General features: G+C 44.9%; 1 protein-coding gene across 3 annotated transcripts in view; it reads right to left on the bottom strand.

Annotated features, from left to right (window-relative positions):
- The window catches only part of WBP1L (WW domain binding protein 1 like), a 60,065-nt gene that overhangs the window by 11,188 nt on the left and 28,499 nt on the right, over positions 1-20,378 (bottom strand). For all 3 annotated transcript variants that reach the window (XM_019459284.2, XM_019459285.2, XM_019459287.2), the window contains exon 2: positions 4,643-4,745. In XM_019459284.2, coding sequence (XP_019314829.1) covers positions 4,643-4,745 — 103 coding nt within the window. The remainder of the gene's footprint in view (positions 1-4,642; positions 4,746-20,378) is intronic.

Raw genomic sequence — 20,378 nt, 5'->3', positions numbered from 1 at the left:
TCTTTTATTCCCCCCAAAAAATACTCCATAAAAAAGCGACAGTGGAACAAGTCCAAAGTCTGCTTCTAGGTTCTGTTCTTGGCTACATTCATTGGAAAGCTAGCCCAAGTACTACTGATGAACCTACTTTTGTCCAGAAGCCTGGACCTCTAGGAGCAGGGGTCCAATCGGGGCAAGTGGGGGTCCAATCAGGGCTTAGAAGAAGGCCCCAGCTTCCCACTCTCCACCCTGCTAAGGGTGGCAAATGCCATGGGCCTTCCTTACAAGCAGCCCAACAATGGACATCTTAAGATAACTAAAAAGGAAAATTTATCAGGTGGAAAACAAGCGGGGCAGTCTTAAACAGAATTTCATGTCAGCTCAGAGGGATTCCACTGCCCAGAAACACTCCCCTCTCCCTAACTAAGGCCCAGACAAGGGAAAACTGATACCCGGGTGAAGGTCCCTCAAATTATCTCAGGAGCAGAAATTCCCAGCTCTGACCTCTCCCTGGACAATGTAGCTTGGTGAGTGGAAAGAGCCCTAGGATGAGAATCGGGAGATCCAGGTTCAGGATCTTTAGCCTTGAGCATGTTGGTGGCCTCTCTCACCTTTGGTTTTCCTCTTTGCTCTACTTGTGCCATGAAGGGCATCCTCAGGTGGAAATTAAACATGCACATTCCGGACCTTCCACGACCTGGGCCCATCACCTTCTAGTCTGGCTCATAGTTCTGGAAGGGGGTGGCTTTGGAGTGAGGCACACTGACGCTACCAGTCATCTGCATCCAAATGAACAGTTACTTAACGCCCCTGGGTCAGGACACATGGGGATGATATGCGTACCTAGCAGGGTTGCTCTCAGGGTGAAAGGAGACGATGTGATTGAGGACCTTACCGGTGCCTCATATGTAGCAGAGCTCTGTGCACATTAGCTCACTTCCTGCTCCTTCCCAGACAAGCCCCACAGGCCCAGGGGAAGGGTGAACAACACCACGCGTACAATGTTCTTTCCCATGGTGTCCTGGCCTATGCTGTTCCTCTGCCTGCAAAGCCACTGTACCCTTCTTCATGTTCATGTGTTTAATTTTTTTTTTAACGTTTATTTTATTTTTGAGAGAGAGAGAGAGAGAGAGCGTGAGGAGGGAGGGGCAGAGAGAGAGATGGAGACACAGAATCTTGTTTCAGATTCCTAGAGGCTGTTTCGCCTCTAGGCTTTGAGCTGTCAGCACAGAGCCCGATGCAGGGCTCAAACCCATGAACTGTGAGACATCATGACCTGAGCTGAAGTCAGATGCTTAACCGACTAAGCCACCCAGGGGCCCCTATGTTCTTCATGAGTTTAAATCCTATCCACCCTTTAGGGTGCACTTCAAATCCCACCTCTTCCACGAAGGCTGCCTGAATCTTGGCTAGCCAAAGCAAACTCTCCTGAACATTCACAGTGGTCCTGCCACATACATTCCACTCTCAGTGTTACTAGTGGGGGGCTGTGTCTTATCTCCTCTCTCTGCTAGGAGATTCCCTGTTGACAGCAAGGATTATGTATGACTCCCCACAGTTTCTAACACAGAAGAGGTCAGAGCATCAAGTAGGAGTTTGTTAGGACCACAAATTCTCAAGTCCACCTCAGACCTACTGAATAAAAAACTGGGAGCAGGGCCGAGAGCTCTGTGTTTTAATAAGCCCTCCAGGAAATTTGGATGCTTGCCAAATTTTGAGAACCATTGGAGTAAGGGTTTACTGAATGAATAAATGACTGAATAATGAATTAAAATACAAGTGCCATAAAAATGCATGGGGTAACAATAATGATGATGACCAGCCCTTATAGCCTTAGTGCTAAAACAGGACCTTCGCTTCCCATTTGATGCAGGCCCAGTAATAACTACTGGCTTAGGTTACAACTGAAAGGGAGAAAGGGTGCTGATGAAGCCTAAGGTCTGTATGTGCGTGTGTGTGTGTGTGTGTGTGTGTGCGCGCGCACGCACGCATGACACTTCGGCACACAGGAAAATTCAGCTCAGTAGAGATGAAAGGGTTGGTGGAAATGGCATTTTTCCCTTTTTTCCCTGAGGCCTTCCCTGTAGGCAACCGTGGTTAAAGAGGTACTCGGTCTGACAGAAATTCAGCCAAGGATTTCCTGGCTGAGACTTTTTTTCCTTCCAAAGGAAAGAGACAAAAAGAATAACCCAAAGCCCGTTCTTTTTGCATTTCGGACAAAGTTTAGAGGCAATCAGAAGGAAAGGGGTTCAAAACGACCAAAAAGCAGGGGGTTTTTTTTTGTTGGTGGTGGTGGTTTTTTTTTGTTTTTTTTTTTTTTAGAGAGAGAGACAGCGCACGAGCAGGTGAGAGGGGCAGAGGGAGAATGGGAAGGGGGAGAATCTTAAGCAGGCTCCACACAACACAGAGCCCAACTCGAGGCTCGATCCCAAGACCCTGGGATCATGACCTGAGCCAAAACCAAGAGTCGGATGTTCAACCGAGCAACCCAGGCACCCCAAAAATGCAGCTTTGGTAAGAATTGAAGGGGCTCATTCCAACACTCAACTTCCCTCTATACACACATCAGGCAGAGGCCAGAACCCGATAAGGAAGAAAACCAAAGAATTCTGAGGGAGGCCAAATACTCACTGGGCATCTCCTGACTAAGAAGTCACTTTTGGGCACTGATGAGGACAGTTTTGCTTTTATAACCTCCATCCCTCCAGAACTCAGAAAGCGTGGACCAACTCATATAGTGGCGAGTCTTTTCTCCCTGTCCGGACTCTGGTCTCTAGCCTCCTCCTTTCCCCCGCTGACCATAACTGGAGATAATCAGCCACTTAGCAGCTCCTCCTCTGGCTTTCTTTAAGCCCTTGGGATGAGGTGCCTGGTTCCCAGGCTGCCTCCCTGCCATCTGGGTCTCCCTGTCCCCGCTGCCCACCCCCCGCAACCCTGACGACAGTGACCCAATTCTGGTGGCTACGGAGCCTGCTCCGCCAAGGTCCCAGGAGGCTCTGTCAGTCTGAGACGAGGCCATCAGCAAGCCCATGCCTCTCCACAACCGATGCTGCCTGGGCCAGGCCCCGGAAAAACAAACTGCAGCTCTGTGGCTTTTTGGCAGCCCAGCTTCGACTTTTGTTTTAACAAGGGGTGGGAGGGAGAATTTGAACCCTGTGGTTATCTACATTTTAAAACATTTAAACACAGTCTGTTCACCTGCTTGGCACTTTGTGTCCTCTACTAAGTCCCTTGGCCCCACCCCTTCTAAAATAGCAACAGTTCTGGGCCCTCCTTTGCTGTCGCTTATATTCACGGAGGAATGGTGGGGACATCCTGAGCCCTGTCGTCTCCTTGGGAAGGAAGTATGCATTTGACCGCCCCTGGGATTCCTCAGAAAGGACAAGCCAGTCCTCAGTCCTTGAAAGGGAAGTATAAGGGTGAGGAGAGGTCCTGTTTGAAGGAACCACTCCCACAGGCTACAAAATACGTTTACATTTAGAGGGAGAGACTGCCCAGCCAAGAATCTAATTTCCTTTCCATACTAAACAATAGCACTTGTAGCTTTCCGACCACATCACTGATGTGGAGGGAGTGGGGAGATCAGACAGAGGAAGGGGAGAAAGGACAGGGTGACACTGGCAGCAAAGGCATAGTTTGACAAACCAGCCCAGTTTGTTTCCAAACAGAAGGAGTGACAGGAGCTTAGAACTATCTGGGGAAACAGTCTACTGTTTCTCCTCTCTACAGACAGTTGTGAGAACCGGTGCAGTGCCGGTCACCTGGGGACCCTGCCCTAAGGACTCTCCTGTCCTCCCGATTCATTGTCCAGCATCCTGTAGGGTCTCATCCAAGCTTTGAGAAGATTGGAATCCAAAGTGTGTTAGTGAACTCCTCGAACCTGGCTCGCTCCCTGAAGATCACGGTGATGTCGCCACCCTTGGGCAAGCCTGAAAGGTGCAAGTTCATGGCCTCAAACAAACCAGTGGCAAGAAGAGGACTGTCTGCACGTGGCAATTAGCTGAGAGTTAACAGGGGAGGTGCACTGGAGAAGCAAGCCTCCAGACACTTCAGCTTGAGAAATGGGAAAGAAACAAAGGGGCTAAACCTCTAGACTCCCTCACCCTGAGAGGGCTCCATGGGCAGGGACCTAGGAGAAGGTGATCCCTTTGACAGGGACCCTCAGAAACAGAGGCAGCTCCTTGATGCTCTATGAGGAATCCTGGAAGTCCTTAAGGCTGTTATAAGAAAACAACACTACAGCTCTCCACAAAGCCTCGCCTGGCATTCACAGGTTGGCTGCTGCAACCTCTCTTCGCAAAGATGGCAAAGCCTGGGCGTCTGGGCTGGCTCGTGGAAGGGTGTATTGTTACCACTGCTCAGGACACACTGGAGGTGGCGTCAGAGAGAACCCCAGGCAGGAGTTCCTGCAGCAGACCTCGTACCCATGGCCTCTTCAGAAGACTCTGACCATATTTTCTAGTCTTTAGCCCATGGTGTCCAAAGGGCACTGGACCAGTCCTCTACAGAGGAATCGCATCTAGAACCCAGCAACAGTTTCTACTTGCAACACCTCCTCCAAGAGAGTAAGAAACATGGCCCAGTCCACCATTTCCCAATGAGCAGAGACCGTGACCAGGAGCACCCTGGAGTGCCACAGATGCCCCAGGGGGCAAGGACTTACACCAGAGTTCATAGTAGTAGTTGCAGCACTGAGACTGTCCACAGCAGTGTCCTGTGTCACAGATGTAGCTTTGATTGTTGGTACCCACACAGGTTTCCTTATCCTAAAGAAAAAAAAAAAAAAAAATCGAAAAAACATTTTGGCATATTAAATTATAGTTTTCAAATGTCACTTTTCTTCTCATCACCCTCCTCCTGGTTGTCTGCCCACCTTCCATCAAGATGGTCTATACCAATGTTCATTCCACAAAGGAAAAAAAAATTAGAAAGAACCACACAACAGCAGCAGATTGACGAAAAAACAACCAAGGTTTATTAAAGGGGGAAGAGGATTCAGCACACAAAGCTGACTGGTAAACAGCGAAGTTCTCCTCAGACAGGAAATGGATGCCTCACTTTCTTTATGTCCGAACAGAAACACTTCACCTTCACGTTCCAGGGCTGAACTCAGCCAGTAAAAGGATGATGGTTCTCGTGTAATGAGCAGTATGTTTTAAATAAAACCAGCTTTTCTGTGAAAGTTCCTGGAACAATTAACGCGGTACATATTCTAGGATTAGCATCTAGTCAGTCATTCCGTCCTTCAAAACAACACACTGTTCAAGGTCAAATACAGTGTGATTCCAAAGAGAGCTAAAATAACTTGCCACTAAAATTTTCGCCCTTAAGAAAAGGGGTAACCTGCTCAGGTAACCTTGTCCAATTTCAACTTGCTAGATAATTTTTTGCTTATCAAATGATCTCTTAATAATCTTGACTGGACCTAGGATTCACACTGTGCCTTGTCAGGGACGGCTCCAGAATGGGCACTGCTGAGTAACCACCTCGCAGGGTGCCAAGTTCTATTCACAGCTCTGGAAGAGGATGGAGGTGAAAATGTTTTTCTGACATTTCACATTTAAGGTATGAGATACCCGACCAGCCAACCTGAACTTCAGCCCCAAATGTACTGTGGACCCCCAACACATATGGGGAGACACAGGAGCACATAAGTCATGTACTCCATCTGGCTTTCAACGTTTCTTTATTTTAAAGAAGTAACATGTCCACTTACTGGACACTGTCTTTGTGCCAAGCACCATGTTGGGTACATGGGATACAAAGATAAATAAGACATTGTCCTCATCCTCAAGAAACTCGAGGTTGGAAAAAAACTCTGCTCGGCAAAGAAACTAAAACCACAGTATTGTATTTGCTGCTACTCAGGCTGACCCTGCCCACAGTGTACATCCGGGCGGACGCCTGCCAGTGGAAACTTAAGTCACACGGTCAGTTCCTCCTCTCTGGGCCTCACTTTACACTCCACTGTCTTCTTGGCCAGGGGTATAAACAAGGCACTCCAGCAACCGTCTACAGGACTAAGGCCGGGCGGGACCATGCAAGTGCCTGGTGTCACAGGCGAGGATGCGGGAGAGGGCACAGCTGAAGACCAGATCCCAGGCTCGGTGCAGGGCTCTACCACATACGCTCAGGCGTTTCCTGGTCTCTAAGAGCCTCACAGCCTTGTGTAAAGGGGTGGGGGAAGAAGGAAACACGGGAAAGGCATTTGTAAGTTCTGACAGTGAGGGTTTCACAGCACTGTCAACAGGCCCGCCTCCCCACGTCCACCATAAGCAAAATGGAACACCTGGACGGGGGCTGTCTGGTCACGAGTCTCCCCTGAGGCCTGGTGCACATGGAGAAAGCAGATCTGGGCTCCCTCGCTGCTTTTGCTAGAACACACCCTCCTTGACTTCAGAGGAAAACATTGCTTTCAGAAGGACATCAAAAAGTTTCTCCCAAGTTTACCGGGCCCTGAAATGCCATTCTTCTGGCACGGGCTCACACAGTTCAAAGTGTCCGCGTAGTTTCTAAAACAGGCCGTGCTGCCTACACTCCAACACATGAAAGAATCCAGTGACACTTCTGCCTCAGGAAAATTCACCAGATGAGGTCCAGGCTCTGAACACTGGACGGTCAACTGCTCCTAAGTGAGGCATGGAGTGGAACGCATCTGACATCTAAACAAGTGGTAATCTTCACGACCTACTGATGTCAGCTTTTCTCTCAGCTTCCCCACCCACCCACCCCACAGGAAGCCCGGTATAAACAGGACCTCGATCTTTTTTCCTGCTCTGCCTCCACTTTTCCAGGGAGAGCAGAACTGGAGCAGCAGCATCTAATCCAGGGTTCCTCAAATGCTTTTTACCCAGTAAATCTCAATCCCTGTTCTCCTTCCCCTGCCCCGCAACAGAGCTCCCAGGCTGCCTGAGGTGGCCCTGGTGATGGAAACTGTCACTTTCTGCTACAGGATGAAGGAAAGCAGGTGGACAGTTAAGGAAGACAAGAAGTGGGCTCATGGGCCTTTAGCAAGGAAGAAATGGAGGACCAGGCGGGTAAGTTGAGATGTGAGTCCCAAAGGTAAGCTCCTCCAGAACCCTGCTGGTGCGAAAGGAAAGCCCTGGTAGGTTTCTTGGGTTTGGTCCTCAACACAGAGGACCAGGACCTGGAAAAGTTACTCAGTAGCCCTAGGAGAAGTCAAAGATGCTCTCTCGTGTCTCCTTCAACCCGAAGTCTTTATTAGCCTACCCACCTCCCATCCCCTCACACAGCAGCCTTGAGTCAACCCAAGAGCTGCTAAAATCTGTCTCCTCTCATTCAAAGAGACAGCAAAGAACAGAAGTGCACGGATGCTGCCTGGTACTCTCCCAGCCTTCCCTGTACGAGGAGACTAATCGTGCATTACCTGGAGAGCTCTCAAACACCTCCAGGTGGCTCGAGATCCACTGCGAGGCAGAAGTGGTTAAGAGGTTGATCTGGGTCTGAAGCCCAGCTCTTATACTGCGCTTATTAATTAACTATGTGACCTTGGGTAAGTGACTTAACTTCTCTGACCTCTTAGTATCAATATTAGTCTGTGAACGAACCATTATTGCTGGACAGGAAAGCCCATCTAAATAGCGCTTTGCATTCAATCAAAACGATTTCAGAAGAGTGAAGTTCACTGGCAATGTGGATTGTTCCAGACACAGGAAGAATGGAAAAAGAAACTAGAGAGAATGCAATGGATAAGGTTCAAATATGAAAAGTTCTCAGCACCTTTTATGATTCCTCTTTGCCTTGCTTCTAAGCATCTCCAAGCACTTTATATACATATTATGTTGCTCAGGCCAAGTCTTGAAGAGTGGGCAGTAAATATCCCTCCCACCCCCTTTCTCCAGGGAATGAACCAAAGAATGAATTGTGCTCGCCCTATAGGCAGGAGCTCTGTCTCCTCATCCCCCCTCCCCCATCCCCAGTATGAACACAGCACTTGGTTTGCTTAATGAAACAACAGCTACGCAACCTGGGGTGAATAATATAGCTAATGTATACTGAGCACTTGCCATGTGCCAGGCACTGTTCTAAATGCCTTACACGTATTCCTCCATCTCAACTTGAAAGCAACCTATGAAGTAGGTAGTATCAGGCAATTGAGGCTGTGAGAGGCTGCGCAACTCACCTAAGGTCATACGACTAGAAAGTCGTTCAAACCTCTTTCATCCGACCCCAGAGCCTGAGCTCTTACTATTGACCTTTAGTTTCCTTGGTTGAGGTGATACTTCTCCAGTTGCTTCTTATACTTCAGTGGCTTAAAAAAATCCAATGAAAGCCCCAAACCAAACAAAGTCAACATTTTGTCTCTGGAGGAAAAGGTAAGGACCCTGCCCTTGTAGAGCTCTTTGACTTTGGGTACAGATCTTTCATCTTCTACTTGGCAGTGAGGAGGGACAGCCTGCTCAGGGCTCCTCCCTTTCCTGCTTGAAAGGTTGTACTTTCACACACTGACTTTCTGAAAAGCAGTGTTTCATCCCAGCGTGCAGTAAGGATCTTCATTCCTTCCTTCGACATTGAGTACCTGCCCTGCACCAGCACTGAACTAGGGTGGGGAACACAATGGGCAAATGGCCAAAATGGTCATGATCTCTGTCTTCATGGAGCTTGCAGTCTAATGAAAGATGATAAAGTAACCACACAGATTAAACTGCAACCAGAAAGAGAAAAATACATGATATAGTGAGAGCTTACAAAAGATTAGAGCTAGGAGCTGGTAGGGAAGGTCCAGACAGCTTCTGTGAGGAAGGTAAGCTTGAACTGAGATCACCAAGATGGTTAGAAAGTTAGTAACCGAGGGAAGAGGGATGGGGAGAACATTCTAGGCAAAAGAGGCAGTACAAGCAAAGCCCTTTAACTAGAAGGAGATGGTTAAGGAAGTAGGCAGGGAAGTTAGGTAAGTGGGGACCAGACTGTGCACAGAAGTGACAAATTCAGATTTACATTTTAAAGACAGCTCCTTCCCAGCAATATTTTCATTTGCACAAAACTGCCCGGCCAAAAAATGCTAGAAATGTAGAACTTGTCACAAAGAAACTGAATAACATGTGCCCTTATGTTGGAGGCCTCTCATCTCAGGAATGACTGTGGAGATGACCATTAGCATCTTCGTCTGTTACTGGTATGTGTCTTCAGCCCAGATATCACAGGGACTGGCTCTGATACAGGGCACAAAGGGTCACCGCAAACAAAAAGCACAGACACCGGGAAGAAGCAAGCAAGAACAGCACCGAACTGGAAAGAACATTTTTACAACGGAAAAGGATGAATAGTATATGTTTTGCACATATGCAAAAAATCATCTCCTCTTCTGTGGCAGCAGAAACTGTGGGACTAACAACACTTTCCTCAACAGTTTCCATCTCTTATAGTTGCTATTCTCAGCTAAGCCACTATAAAGGTCAATTTAATCAGCATAAGAACTTTCTAAGTGCCAGCATAAAGAGACACTGGGCAATAATGGTTCCCCAGGGATGGTTTTAATTCGCCAATTTATGGGGTTGGAAAACTCTGCTGGTAACTGGCAATGGCATCTTTGTGTCCTTAGGAAAGCACCGAAGTTTTAACATTTAAAAGTAAAAAAAACAGGAAAATTGAAATCGTTCACAGGTGTTAAAACACAGAACACCACCTTGGCTGCTGGATATGAATGGATTTGGAGCACCACTTCTGGCTTTCCCTACAGGGAGAACGAACAGTTTCTAATTGAAACGTCCAATTCCACAAGTCAAATAACAAGTCTGTATTGACAGCCTTTCCCCATGTGCCAGGTGCTGTGCTGGATGCTGCAGCTACAGCCATGAGTGAGAGATTCTGGGGGAAGAGATCCTGCTTTCATGGCGACAGAGCCGGGTAGGTAACTTTAATGCCAAAACTCCTAGAAGTATTGGCTATATAACAATATCCTTTTAATTACACAGCTGAGCTTGCAAGAAAGCAAGGAAGATCCACCAGGGCCAAAAATGTTGGGGGGAACTAGAAAGTCCAGTGGCAAATGAGGTCAGGCCTTTTCAGTTGCCCTGGAAAAGGGGGCTGTTTATTCCCCCTGGGCCCACCTGAAAACAGGAAATTGAAAGTGAGCCCCCATTTAAAGTGAGGACCCTCAAAAAGACAGAGCAGACTAGGAAAAAATTAGCCTGTTGGCACATAGTAACAATACGAAAGCTCTGAATTAAGAGGAAAAATGATCATCTGTAACCATAGGTCTTTCCATAAGCTAATTTTAGACTTAAATTGTACTACTACATGGTCTGAAAATCCCCATGGCAAAACTTTCACACAAAAAGTGGTCAGGCTTGCAATAACTGTGTAACATTTGGCAGAAAAAATACAAAACTCTGAAGAGACCTACCCTTAATCAGAGTATGATTCCCACAAATAAAGCTCTGTTGAAGATGAGCTCACAACAGAAAATACAAAAGCTTATGCACAAAGAAACCATCACAAACAAGACTTGGAAAATCCACCAAATAGTAGAATAAGACTCTGAAAAAACTTAACGGAATGATCAGAGAAGCAATAATATATAAGCATATATCCAATTATTAAAGTCAAAAGGAAACAATGAAAAACATGAGAAAAAAACAGACAGTGACCAAACCAATTTGGGTGGGGGACGGGGGAGGGGGAAACACAGAAAAATCATTACTGAAATTTAAAACCTTAACAAATAGTTTGCACAGAGATCAGACCAAGTTAAAGAGAGAATCAATTAACTGGAACACAAATCTGAGAAAATTACCCAGCAAAGGGTTTATACCAATTAAAAGATACCATAAAAAATGAAAATGAGAATAAGAAGCATGAGAAGGAAATTAAGAAAGTGAAGGAGGTGTGATTTTTTTTTTTAACGTTTATTCATTTATTTTGAGAGAGAGTATACACACACATGCACGTGTGAGAAGGGAAGGGGCAGACAGCGAGAAGGAGAGAGAGAATCCCAAGCAGGTTTTGCACTGCCAGTGCAGAGCCCATCACAGGACTCAATCCCTCGAACCATGAGATCATGACCCAAGCCGAAATCAAGAGTCAGACGCTCAACCAAGCCACCCAGATGCTCCAGAGATGTGATATTCAAAGACAGAACTGGGGGTGCCTGGGTGGCTCAGTTGGTTGAGTGTCTGACTTCAGCTCAGGTCATGATCTCGTGGTCTGTGAGTTTGAGGCCCATGTCAGGCTCTGTGCTGACAACTCCGAGCCTGGAGCCTGCTTTGGAATCTGTATCTCCCTCTCTCTCTGCTCATTCCCCATTTGTGCTCTGTCTCTGTCTCGAAAATAAAATAAATGTGAAAAAAATTTTTTGAAAGAAAGAAAGGAAGGAAGGGAGAAAGGAAGAAAGAAAGAAAGAACTGAAAAATTCCCAGTGCTAATAATGGAATTTTCAACAATCAGCAAAACTAAAAGGCAACCGATGAAATGGGAGAAGATATTTGCATATGACATCAGACAAGAGGTTAGTATCCAAAATCTATAAGGAACTTATCAAAATCAACACCCAAAAAACAAATAATCTAGTGAAGAAATGAGCAAAAGGCATGAATAGACACTTTTCCAAAGAAGACATCCAGATGGCTAACAGACATATGAAAAAGTGCTCAACATCACTCATCATCAGGGAAATACAAACCCAAACCACAATGAGATAGCACCTCACACCTGTGAGAATGGCTAACATTAACAACTCAGGTAACAATAGATGTTGGCAAGGATGCAGAGAAAGAGGAACCCTTTTGCACGGCTGGTGGGAATGCAAACTGGTGCAGCCACTCTGGAAAACAGTATGGAGATTCCTCAAAAAATTAAAAATAGAACTACCCTATGACCCAGCAATTACACTACTAAGTATTTATCCAAAGGATATAGGTGTGCTATTTCAAAGGGGCACATACACCCCAATGCTTATAGCAACACTATTGACAATAGTCAAAGTATGGAAAGTGCCCAAATGTCCATCGACTGATGAATGGATAAAGAAGATGTGATATATATACACAATGGAGTATTACTCAGCGATCAAAAAGAATGAAATCTTGCCATTTGTAACAATGTGGATAGAACCAGAATATATGATGCTAAGTGAAATAAATCAGTCAGAGAAAAACAAATATCATGATTTCACTCATATGTGGAATTTAAGACACAAAACAGATGAACATAAGGGAATGGAAGCAAAAATAATATAAAAACAGAGAGGAAGACAAACCATAAGAGACTCTTAAATACAGAGAACAAACTGAGGGTTGCTGGAGGGGTTTTGGGTGGGGGGTTGGGCTAAATGGGCAAAAGGCAATTAAAGAGGACACTTGCTGGGATGAGCACTGGGTGTTATATGTAAGTGATAAAGATATCAATAAATTCAATTCCTGAAATCACTATTATACTATATGTTATCTAACTTGGATTTAAAGTTAAAAACAAAATTAAAGAAAAAGATAATGGAATTTTCAGACAATAATACACTCATACCTGGGCACACTGTTTGAAACTATAGAGCAACAAAGACAAAAAAATCCTAAATATGTTCAAGCAGAGAAGAATGAAAATTAACAAGTGAAATTACAATTTAAAAGAGTAATAATCTCCAGGAGAATATAAAACAGAATAGGGCAAAAGGGTTTTTTATGTTGCTGATGCTTTTTCAAAGTTTTATTTATTTATTTTGAGAGAGACAGAGAAAGCATGAGTGGGAGGGGGCACAGAGAGAAGAAGAAGAAGAAGAGAGAGAGAGAGAGAGAGAGAGAGAGAGAGAGAATCCCAAGCAGGCTCCTCTCTGTTAGCACAGAGACTGACATGGGGCTCGATCTCATGAAACCATGAGATCATGACCTGAGCTGAAATCAAGAGTTGGATGCTTAACCAACTGAGCCACCCAGGCACCCCTAGGACAAAAGGTTTTTGATGGGGCAGTCAGGTAACATAGGAGTTGAATGAGCTTTGAATGATGAGGAGTCCAGAGTAAGGAGACCTGTGGGAACAGTGTTCCAGGCAAAGGCAATGTCAAGTACAGGCAAAGACACCAATGGAGGAATGAGTTTGGTGCACTCAAGGAAAAGGAAGAAGGCTAGTGTGGCTGAGTACAGTGAATCTCAGGCAGAATAGAGTGAAAAGAAGAGCTGAGAATGCAGGAAGAGGCCATGCCTCATATGACTTGCACAACAGTTAAAATAACAGCCAAAATACCATAGCTGGTAAATTCGTTGTTGGCTATAATGTTGCGGGATATTTGAACAATATCAAAATATTTTTCAACGCTTTTAAGTTTATTTATTTTGAGAGAGAGCATGCACACGCACAAGCAGGGGAGAAGCAGAGAGGAGAGACAGAATCCCAAGCAGGCTCAGAGCCATCAACGCAGAGCCCGATGCAGGGCTCGAACTGACAAACTGTGAGATCATGACCTGAGCAGAGACCAAGACTCAGATGCTTAGCCAACTGCACCACACAGGCACCCCTATTTTTGCAACAGTTTTTTAAAAAAAATTTTTAAACATTTATTTATTTTTGAGAGGCAGAGAGAAAGGGAAACACAGAATCAGAAACGGGCTCCAGGTTCTGAGCTGTAAGGACAGAGACTGACTCGGACTTGAACCCAAAAACCGTGAGATCGTGACCTGAGCTAAAGTCAGGCACTCCACCAGCTGTGCCACCCAGGCACCCCTATTTTTGCAACTCTTACAATTACTTTCCAACTGGGGGCCCCTTCCCCCTTTTTTTGGTCTCCCTGCCTTGTGGCTGCTACTACATAATTAGTAACAAAATCAACTTTCCTTCCAGTCCTGAACCAGAAATAGCTTTCCAGAGAACAGACCAAATTCTAGCACTAAACATCTACTAGACTGAAGTTCTACCTGATTTTGGTAATGCTCTGTAACCAAAGGACAACAAAGTCTTCATAAATAAGACAGATTTGAAATGGCTAAATGAGAAAAGACAGCAAGCAACTTTAACACAGAATCAGTTATTTTTATTCTACCTTAGATAGAACTTTCAAATTCTGAAAATGCAGCACTTTTAGGCCCAGGTCCTTAAAAAAAGATTTGTAGGTGATCGTAAAAAGCACTCTACCCACAAAGTTTTGTGGATTTACACCTTTATTTTTACAGTAAGAAAGTTAATATCAGTTTTTCTCTAATACCAATGGTTTTAAGGCTGCTTGAAAAGCTGAGGGAAATAGAATCGTCCAAGAACACACATTTTGAATTGGATGTAAGAAGGCTGTAGAAGAGTTGGGGATGAAGGAAAGGAAGCTCAGGCAGAGGAATGATCCAGTAGGAGTCCTGACCCACTGTTTCCCACATATTAGTCTAACCTCCTTTTGATGGCGGGGATTGTCACGGACTACTTTTTAATGTTTTGGGGGTTTTTTGAGAGAAAGAGAGAGAGAGAGAATGAGACATGGAGGGGCAGAGAGAGAGGGAGACACAGAATCTGAAGAAGGTCCCAGGCTCTGAGCTGTCACCACAGAGCCCGACGTGGGGCTCGAACTCATGAACCGTGAGAACATGACCTGAGCTGAAGTTGGACACTTAACCGACTGAGCTACCCAGGCTCCCTTGTCACATACTACTTTTGTATCCTTCACAATATAAACTATACATGACAATTACTCTTTTGAGCTTTACTACCTAAAAGAACTCAGTCTCATCCTTTCTGATAAAAGGGTAAGCCATTGCCAAGAACCAATGCTCTGCTTTGTATGCACTAAGGTATTAGGAATGAATTTTTAGGCTATTTGGTTGAGTTCAGTAATTTTCCAAAAGGACAAATAGCCCGGGCAGGTTCCCCTAAACAAGCCAATAAATCTAATCTGGTAAGACTCAGCCTCATTCCTCACATTTGATAGTATGCTTGACCCCTAAGGCCTCTAGCCTTCAGTTCCCTAGGCTTGAGAACACCCAGTCTCCCCACCCTCTAGCTACAAAGTACCATAAAGGGTAAAGCCAAAGACTGGAGCTCGTAACACTTAAGAAAAGCCTAGAACCAATGTGGGCAGCTGCTGCTTCAAGATGCGGCTGAAGTGTATACTGTTGAAGGGCAGTGCTGGGGAACCCTTGCTGTCGCAGGGACAAGGAGGCATTTACTTTAACCTGTGAGGGCCTCCTGGAACAATTCTGTCTGGGGACCACCAAGAATCTGAGGAAAGACAACACAGTGAATCAGAACAAATCATGGCATCTCACAAATAATGAATTTGTCTCAAAGTAGCAATGAAGACACTTAGATAAAAACACGCAACAAAACAGAGACGTATTTCCTAAAGTGTGGTCTACAGGCCCAAAAACTGCCTGGGGTATTTCAGAACAGAGATTAAGAACTTCTAAGGGCTCACCTCATATATATTCAAGTCTGAGAACCATTGCTCTAGATTTATAAAAAAGTACAATATACGTGGTTCTTGCCCTCTAAAAGTGGAATGGTCTAATATTCTTTTCCTACAATCCCAAACACATCCCAAAAGTTACCCCCAAGGGTAGCCAAGACATATAAATGTATATGAATCAACATACAGAATCAAGACATATAAAATTATTCACATGCTTTTTGCCTCACTCCATAAATATATATATATAATAGATCATAAATTTTTTTACAAGAGTAACAGGTACACTCGTATCCACACCAGTCCTGCTGCATTGCAAAGTGGATCCTCATTAAATAGCCCCCAAACAGAGCAGCCAACAAAGAAATTAAAATCCATTTCCTGTGTTGCTATTAGGAACCTGAATAACAAACTCAGAAAAAGCCACTTGACCCTGGTAGGAAAATCCCAGAGCACAGATCGGAAGTTGCAACATATTCCATGGTTTTATTAAAGGCTACTTGCCGATGTCCCAGCACATGCAAGCCCATGGGGGTCTGCTGGCTGCATCAGCTCAGGACATTGGGTTACTGTGCAATTCTTTCACCCCTGGACACTTAGAAGGAAAGGCAGTCTTGCCTTGAGGTATCCCCAGCAATCCCTCATCACTGGCCTCTTCTACCACGGAACAAATGCACTGAGAAGTGTGGCATCTTTAGCAAGGGCTGATGCAGAGCTAAGGGGCGAGGGGCAGGTAGCACTCAACGGAGCAGGTGGCACTCAGGCAGGAGGACGATGCAGCCACCTATCATGTATGTGTCCACAGTTGATCCCATGAGGGCAGATTCTTTCCTTCCCATACTGTGTGGCTGCCTCCTGCTTGAAAGCAAGGATTGCCAGTGGTGGCCCTCAGACCACAATGGGCCCACTAAGGAGTTCTAGGCCCACATGGTAACTTTGTTTTTCAACTTTTTAAAAAATGGAATTAACAGACAATTTTTTTTTTTTTTTTTTTTTTTTTTTTTTTTACCAGCAATAACAGGGTTACTCAAGAATAGGAGAGAACTGCAATCTGAGACAAGCAAGCTATGGCAGGAACCATAGGCAAGTCCCTAATTGTCAACATTTTCAAATGAAAAGGAGTCATACAGAAATCAGATTTCCAGCTTCTCTTGCAAATTCCGGGCCCACAATCCCTTAGCAGCATATTAGGTTGGCTCACAGATGTACATGGGCTCTGGCTCCACCTCAGCCTCCCCCACAATCCCTGCTGTCCACGAAGCCCATCTGCTTAACTCAAGCTGTCACTGCCTGGCCCGTGTGGGCATCTGATTAGCTCCTCCTGCTCTCAAGTTCAGTAATAGATGTTCATCTCCTCACCTTGAGGTTAAGGCATGCCGCAGAGACTCAAACATAAACAGCAGACATATTAATTTTCCACACTGAGGCTCAAGCAACACCTTACACACAACATGTAAAACAGGGACCTAGACAAAGAGGAGGGCGCTCTTCACTGTACGAGGGAAGTGTCTCTGGACAATCAGGAAAACTTCCTGACACTCAACAGGTTGGACACTCAACCAAATTCTTCCCAGTGACTGTGTTGTTTATCAAGTATTCAGCTGGGCATTCTTACCTATGCTATGTTTTACATATAGGAACTGAGAAAAGTCACACAGCTAGAACAAGTTTTCTGGATCTAAAGCCCAAATTTTAGTGGAAAGAATTTTAATGCTTAGGGGTTATCCCAAACTTTCATGCTAGATGCTGACAGGTACAAAAACGACAGATAAGATATGGACTTTGCCTTTGAGGAACTTTGTAATAACCAAACTGCTAGGTTTAAAAAAAAAAAACAAAAAACAGTTGAGGGGCACCTGGGTGGCTCAGTCAGTTAAGCCTCTGACTTCGGCTCAGGTTATGATCTCGCAGTTTGTGAGTTCAAGCCCTGCATCAGGCTCTGTGCTGACAGCCTGGAGCTTGCAGCCTGCTTCAGATTCTGTGTCTCCCTCTCTCTTTGCCCCTCCCCCGCTCGTGCACTGTCTCTCTCAAAAATAATCATTAAAAAATTTTTTCTTTTATTAAAAGTTGATATTTCAGTTCTTATTGCTGAAAATCTTACTGAAATATTCAGGTTTATTGTGTACCTTAATTAAGTACAACCTAATCAGCAGGATTCATTCTTTTTTTAATGATTTATAAGGTGGCAAAGCCTCCAGGTCCTAATTTGGAGCAAAGATGATATATACACAAGACACACATATAAAATTAATATATACAAAATACACACTTATATAGGACTTTCAAGGTTTTCAAGCTTCTTTAACAGCCAGCCTCCCATTTGAAATTAACATCCAGCACCCTGCAAGAGGTCAGAAGTGCTACTACCCTATCTCAGAGATAAGGAACTGCCACTTAGCCTAATAAGACTACAGATGACAGAATCGGGGCTGTGGAAACCCTGGTCTTCTTACTTTTGGGTCAGTGTTCTTTCTATGACTAACTTCCAGCTCATGAAAGCCTTTGCTAAATCTTGAAAATGCCTCTTTTTTTTTTAAATTTTTTAATGTTTATTTATTTTTGAAAGAGAGAGCGAGAGAGAGAGAGAGTGGGGGGTAGAAGTAGTGAGAGAGGGAGACACAGAATCCAAAGCAGGCTGCAGGCTCTGAGCTGTCAGCACAGAGCCTGACACGGGGCTCGAACTAACAAGCTGCGGGGTAATGACCTGAGCCGAAGTTGGACGCTTAACTGACTGAGCCACCCAGGCACCCCAAAAATGGCTCTTGATCAAATAAAATACTCACTTCTTTGCCCAGAAAGAGGTATCATTTTCAAAGGTATTTGAAATATTGAAAGTACGAGTTGACTTATCACTGGTGTGCTTTAAAAGAGACTCATCACAGTTTCATTTGACAGAGAAGCACATGTGGTGTCTCAGAGGTATTCCTTACTTTAAGCAAAATTCTAAATTTAATCCCATTTTTTTTCTCAGCAGTTCCATCCCAAAAGTGGCTTTTGTTGGGAGCAAAAGAAATAATAACGCGACTGTCTTGTCTGCTGTCTGTCTCGAGACCAGTTCCAGAGATTTACTGGCAATAAAAAACATTTGACATTGTTCAAGGAAACTATTGACTTCTACCTGGGACAAAGTGTCACATTAAAATGGTCTCTCTGGAAGCAGATACAAGATTTAAAAAAACAAAACAAAACAATCTTTAGGATCCAGAGGCTATGTCTCCAAAGGGCTCTGAATAACTTTAAAGAACTTGCTGAACTCTAAGACCTTACACTTAAAGATTAAAGGAGATGCCAGATGACTTAGAAAAGGGGGAATTTACTGCATTATCAGAGATAGATTACAATAAGCCTAAGCCACAGCAACAGGCACCTGGTTTGACATATGGCCTGTTATTGAAATAACGGTAGCCTAATTATTCTTTAAACTGTATAAAGTTATTATTTGGGCACTACTGAGATCCCATCCTTCTGAAAGTGGTTATCCAGATTATTCAGAGTAAGAGATAAAATGCCAGTGCCAGAAGGGCTTAATCTTAGCTACTCACCATAAAAAATTAACTCTATTTCTGTCCTTCACAAGACATAGCACCTGCTGATTAGGGGCAACCAAGATGTCAAGATTCTTAATCTCTGGGCAGGTAGTTAACACAGATTGCTTGCAATGCAGTGAGAAGTACACACATTTTCCCTGTATTAAAACATTTCAGTCCATTTTCTCTAAGGCCTGTGACTTCTGTGACTGCTCCCTAAGCAAAGTGGATGCACTACGCATCAGTAATGTCTAGCCCAGAGTTTCTCTGCCTTGGCAGTACTGGCACTTGGAGCCAGATAATTCTTTGTGCAGAGACCATCCCACGCATTGTAGGATGTTTAACAGCAACCCTGGCCTCTATTCACTAGAAGCTGGTAGCAACACCCTACCTCCCAGTTGTGACAACTAACAACACCCAGACACTGCCAAATGTCCCCTAGGTAGAGGTGGAAAATTGCCCCTAGTTTAGAACCACTGTTCCAGCCAAACTGCACCATACCATTTAGGGCAGAATCGTGTTCTATCCGGTCTTCTTGCCTGATTGCCTCATGGGCTCCCCAACCACCCTGTAAATTCCCCAGGAGCAAGAGTGATGTCAATCTCACAAGTGCACCTGCCTTAGCAAAGGATCAGACATGCAAAAATCTTCAGAAAGTGCTGATCCTGCTAAGAGTCAAGGAACCCCAGGGGCTAGTCCTCCCCCGTGCTCCCTGTGCCTCTTAGCTACAACGGTACAAGCAGTGGCATGAAGGGATTCTCCGGGGGTAAGGCCAAGGCTGTGGTGATGTGCTTTTGCATGACTGCTGAGAGACCTACCCATTGGCTCTCTGGCTATGACAGGTTTACAGTAACCCAGCACAATCTGAGCTTGGCCCATAAATCCAGAACCTCACCTGGAGACAGGGAATTGATAACACTTTCTATTTTTGTTGGCAGCCTGCCCTGGCCTATCCTGGGCCTCCCCACCACACGCCAGAGCCACACCCGGAGGAGTGGGAGTTCACAGGTATTCACGCCACTGCCTGGTACACAACCAGGAATTTCCAAACCCTTGATGAAAGCCACATGATCAGATGGGCAGTATCTGAAACCAAGAACGAAACCATGTGTCACGGTTCAGTGGAAGAACTTGAGAATATGTATGGTAAGCAAGAGAACCAAACAATAAAAATTTTCTGGCCTCCTTGATCCAAGGGAACCAATGCCTTATGTACAACATAGTCTCAGCAAACCCGAAGCCACTTTTAGGAAAAGAAGTCACCACGTTATACTCCAACCATTCTCAAAGCATGTCTCTTTCTCCTGAAATGCATACAGCTTTCCCCTACCCCTTCCTCTCTCAGTTAAAAGAGCAAGATAGGTCAAGCAAGTAGCCTCCTAGGACTGAATCACCATTTCCAGCAACCAGCATCCGATGCCCCTTACGAGGTCCAGGATTCAAGTCCAGTTGAGCCCCTGCCCAGAGAAGCAATGGCTACAAAGGAACACAGAAATGGCTAAAGCAAGTCAACGTGAAGAGCTGTTTCAAATCACTGC

Source organism: Panthera pardus, unplaced genomic scaffold (genome assembly GCF_024362965.1).
Source record: "Panthera pardus isolate Hobbes unplaced genomic scaffold, ASM2436296v1 HiC_scaffold_22, whole genome shotgun sequence".
NCBI classification, from domain to species: domain Eukaryota; kingdom Metazoa; phylum Chordata; class Mammalia; order Carnivora; family Felidae; genus Panthera; species Panthera pardus.
Note: the sequence above shows the minus strand (reverse complement) of the source record. Positions and strands in the feature narration are given on the sequence as shown.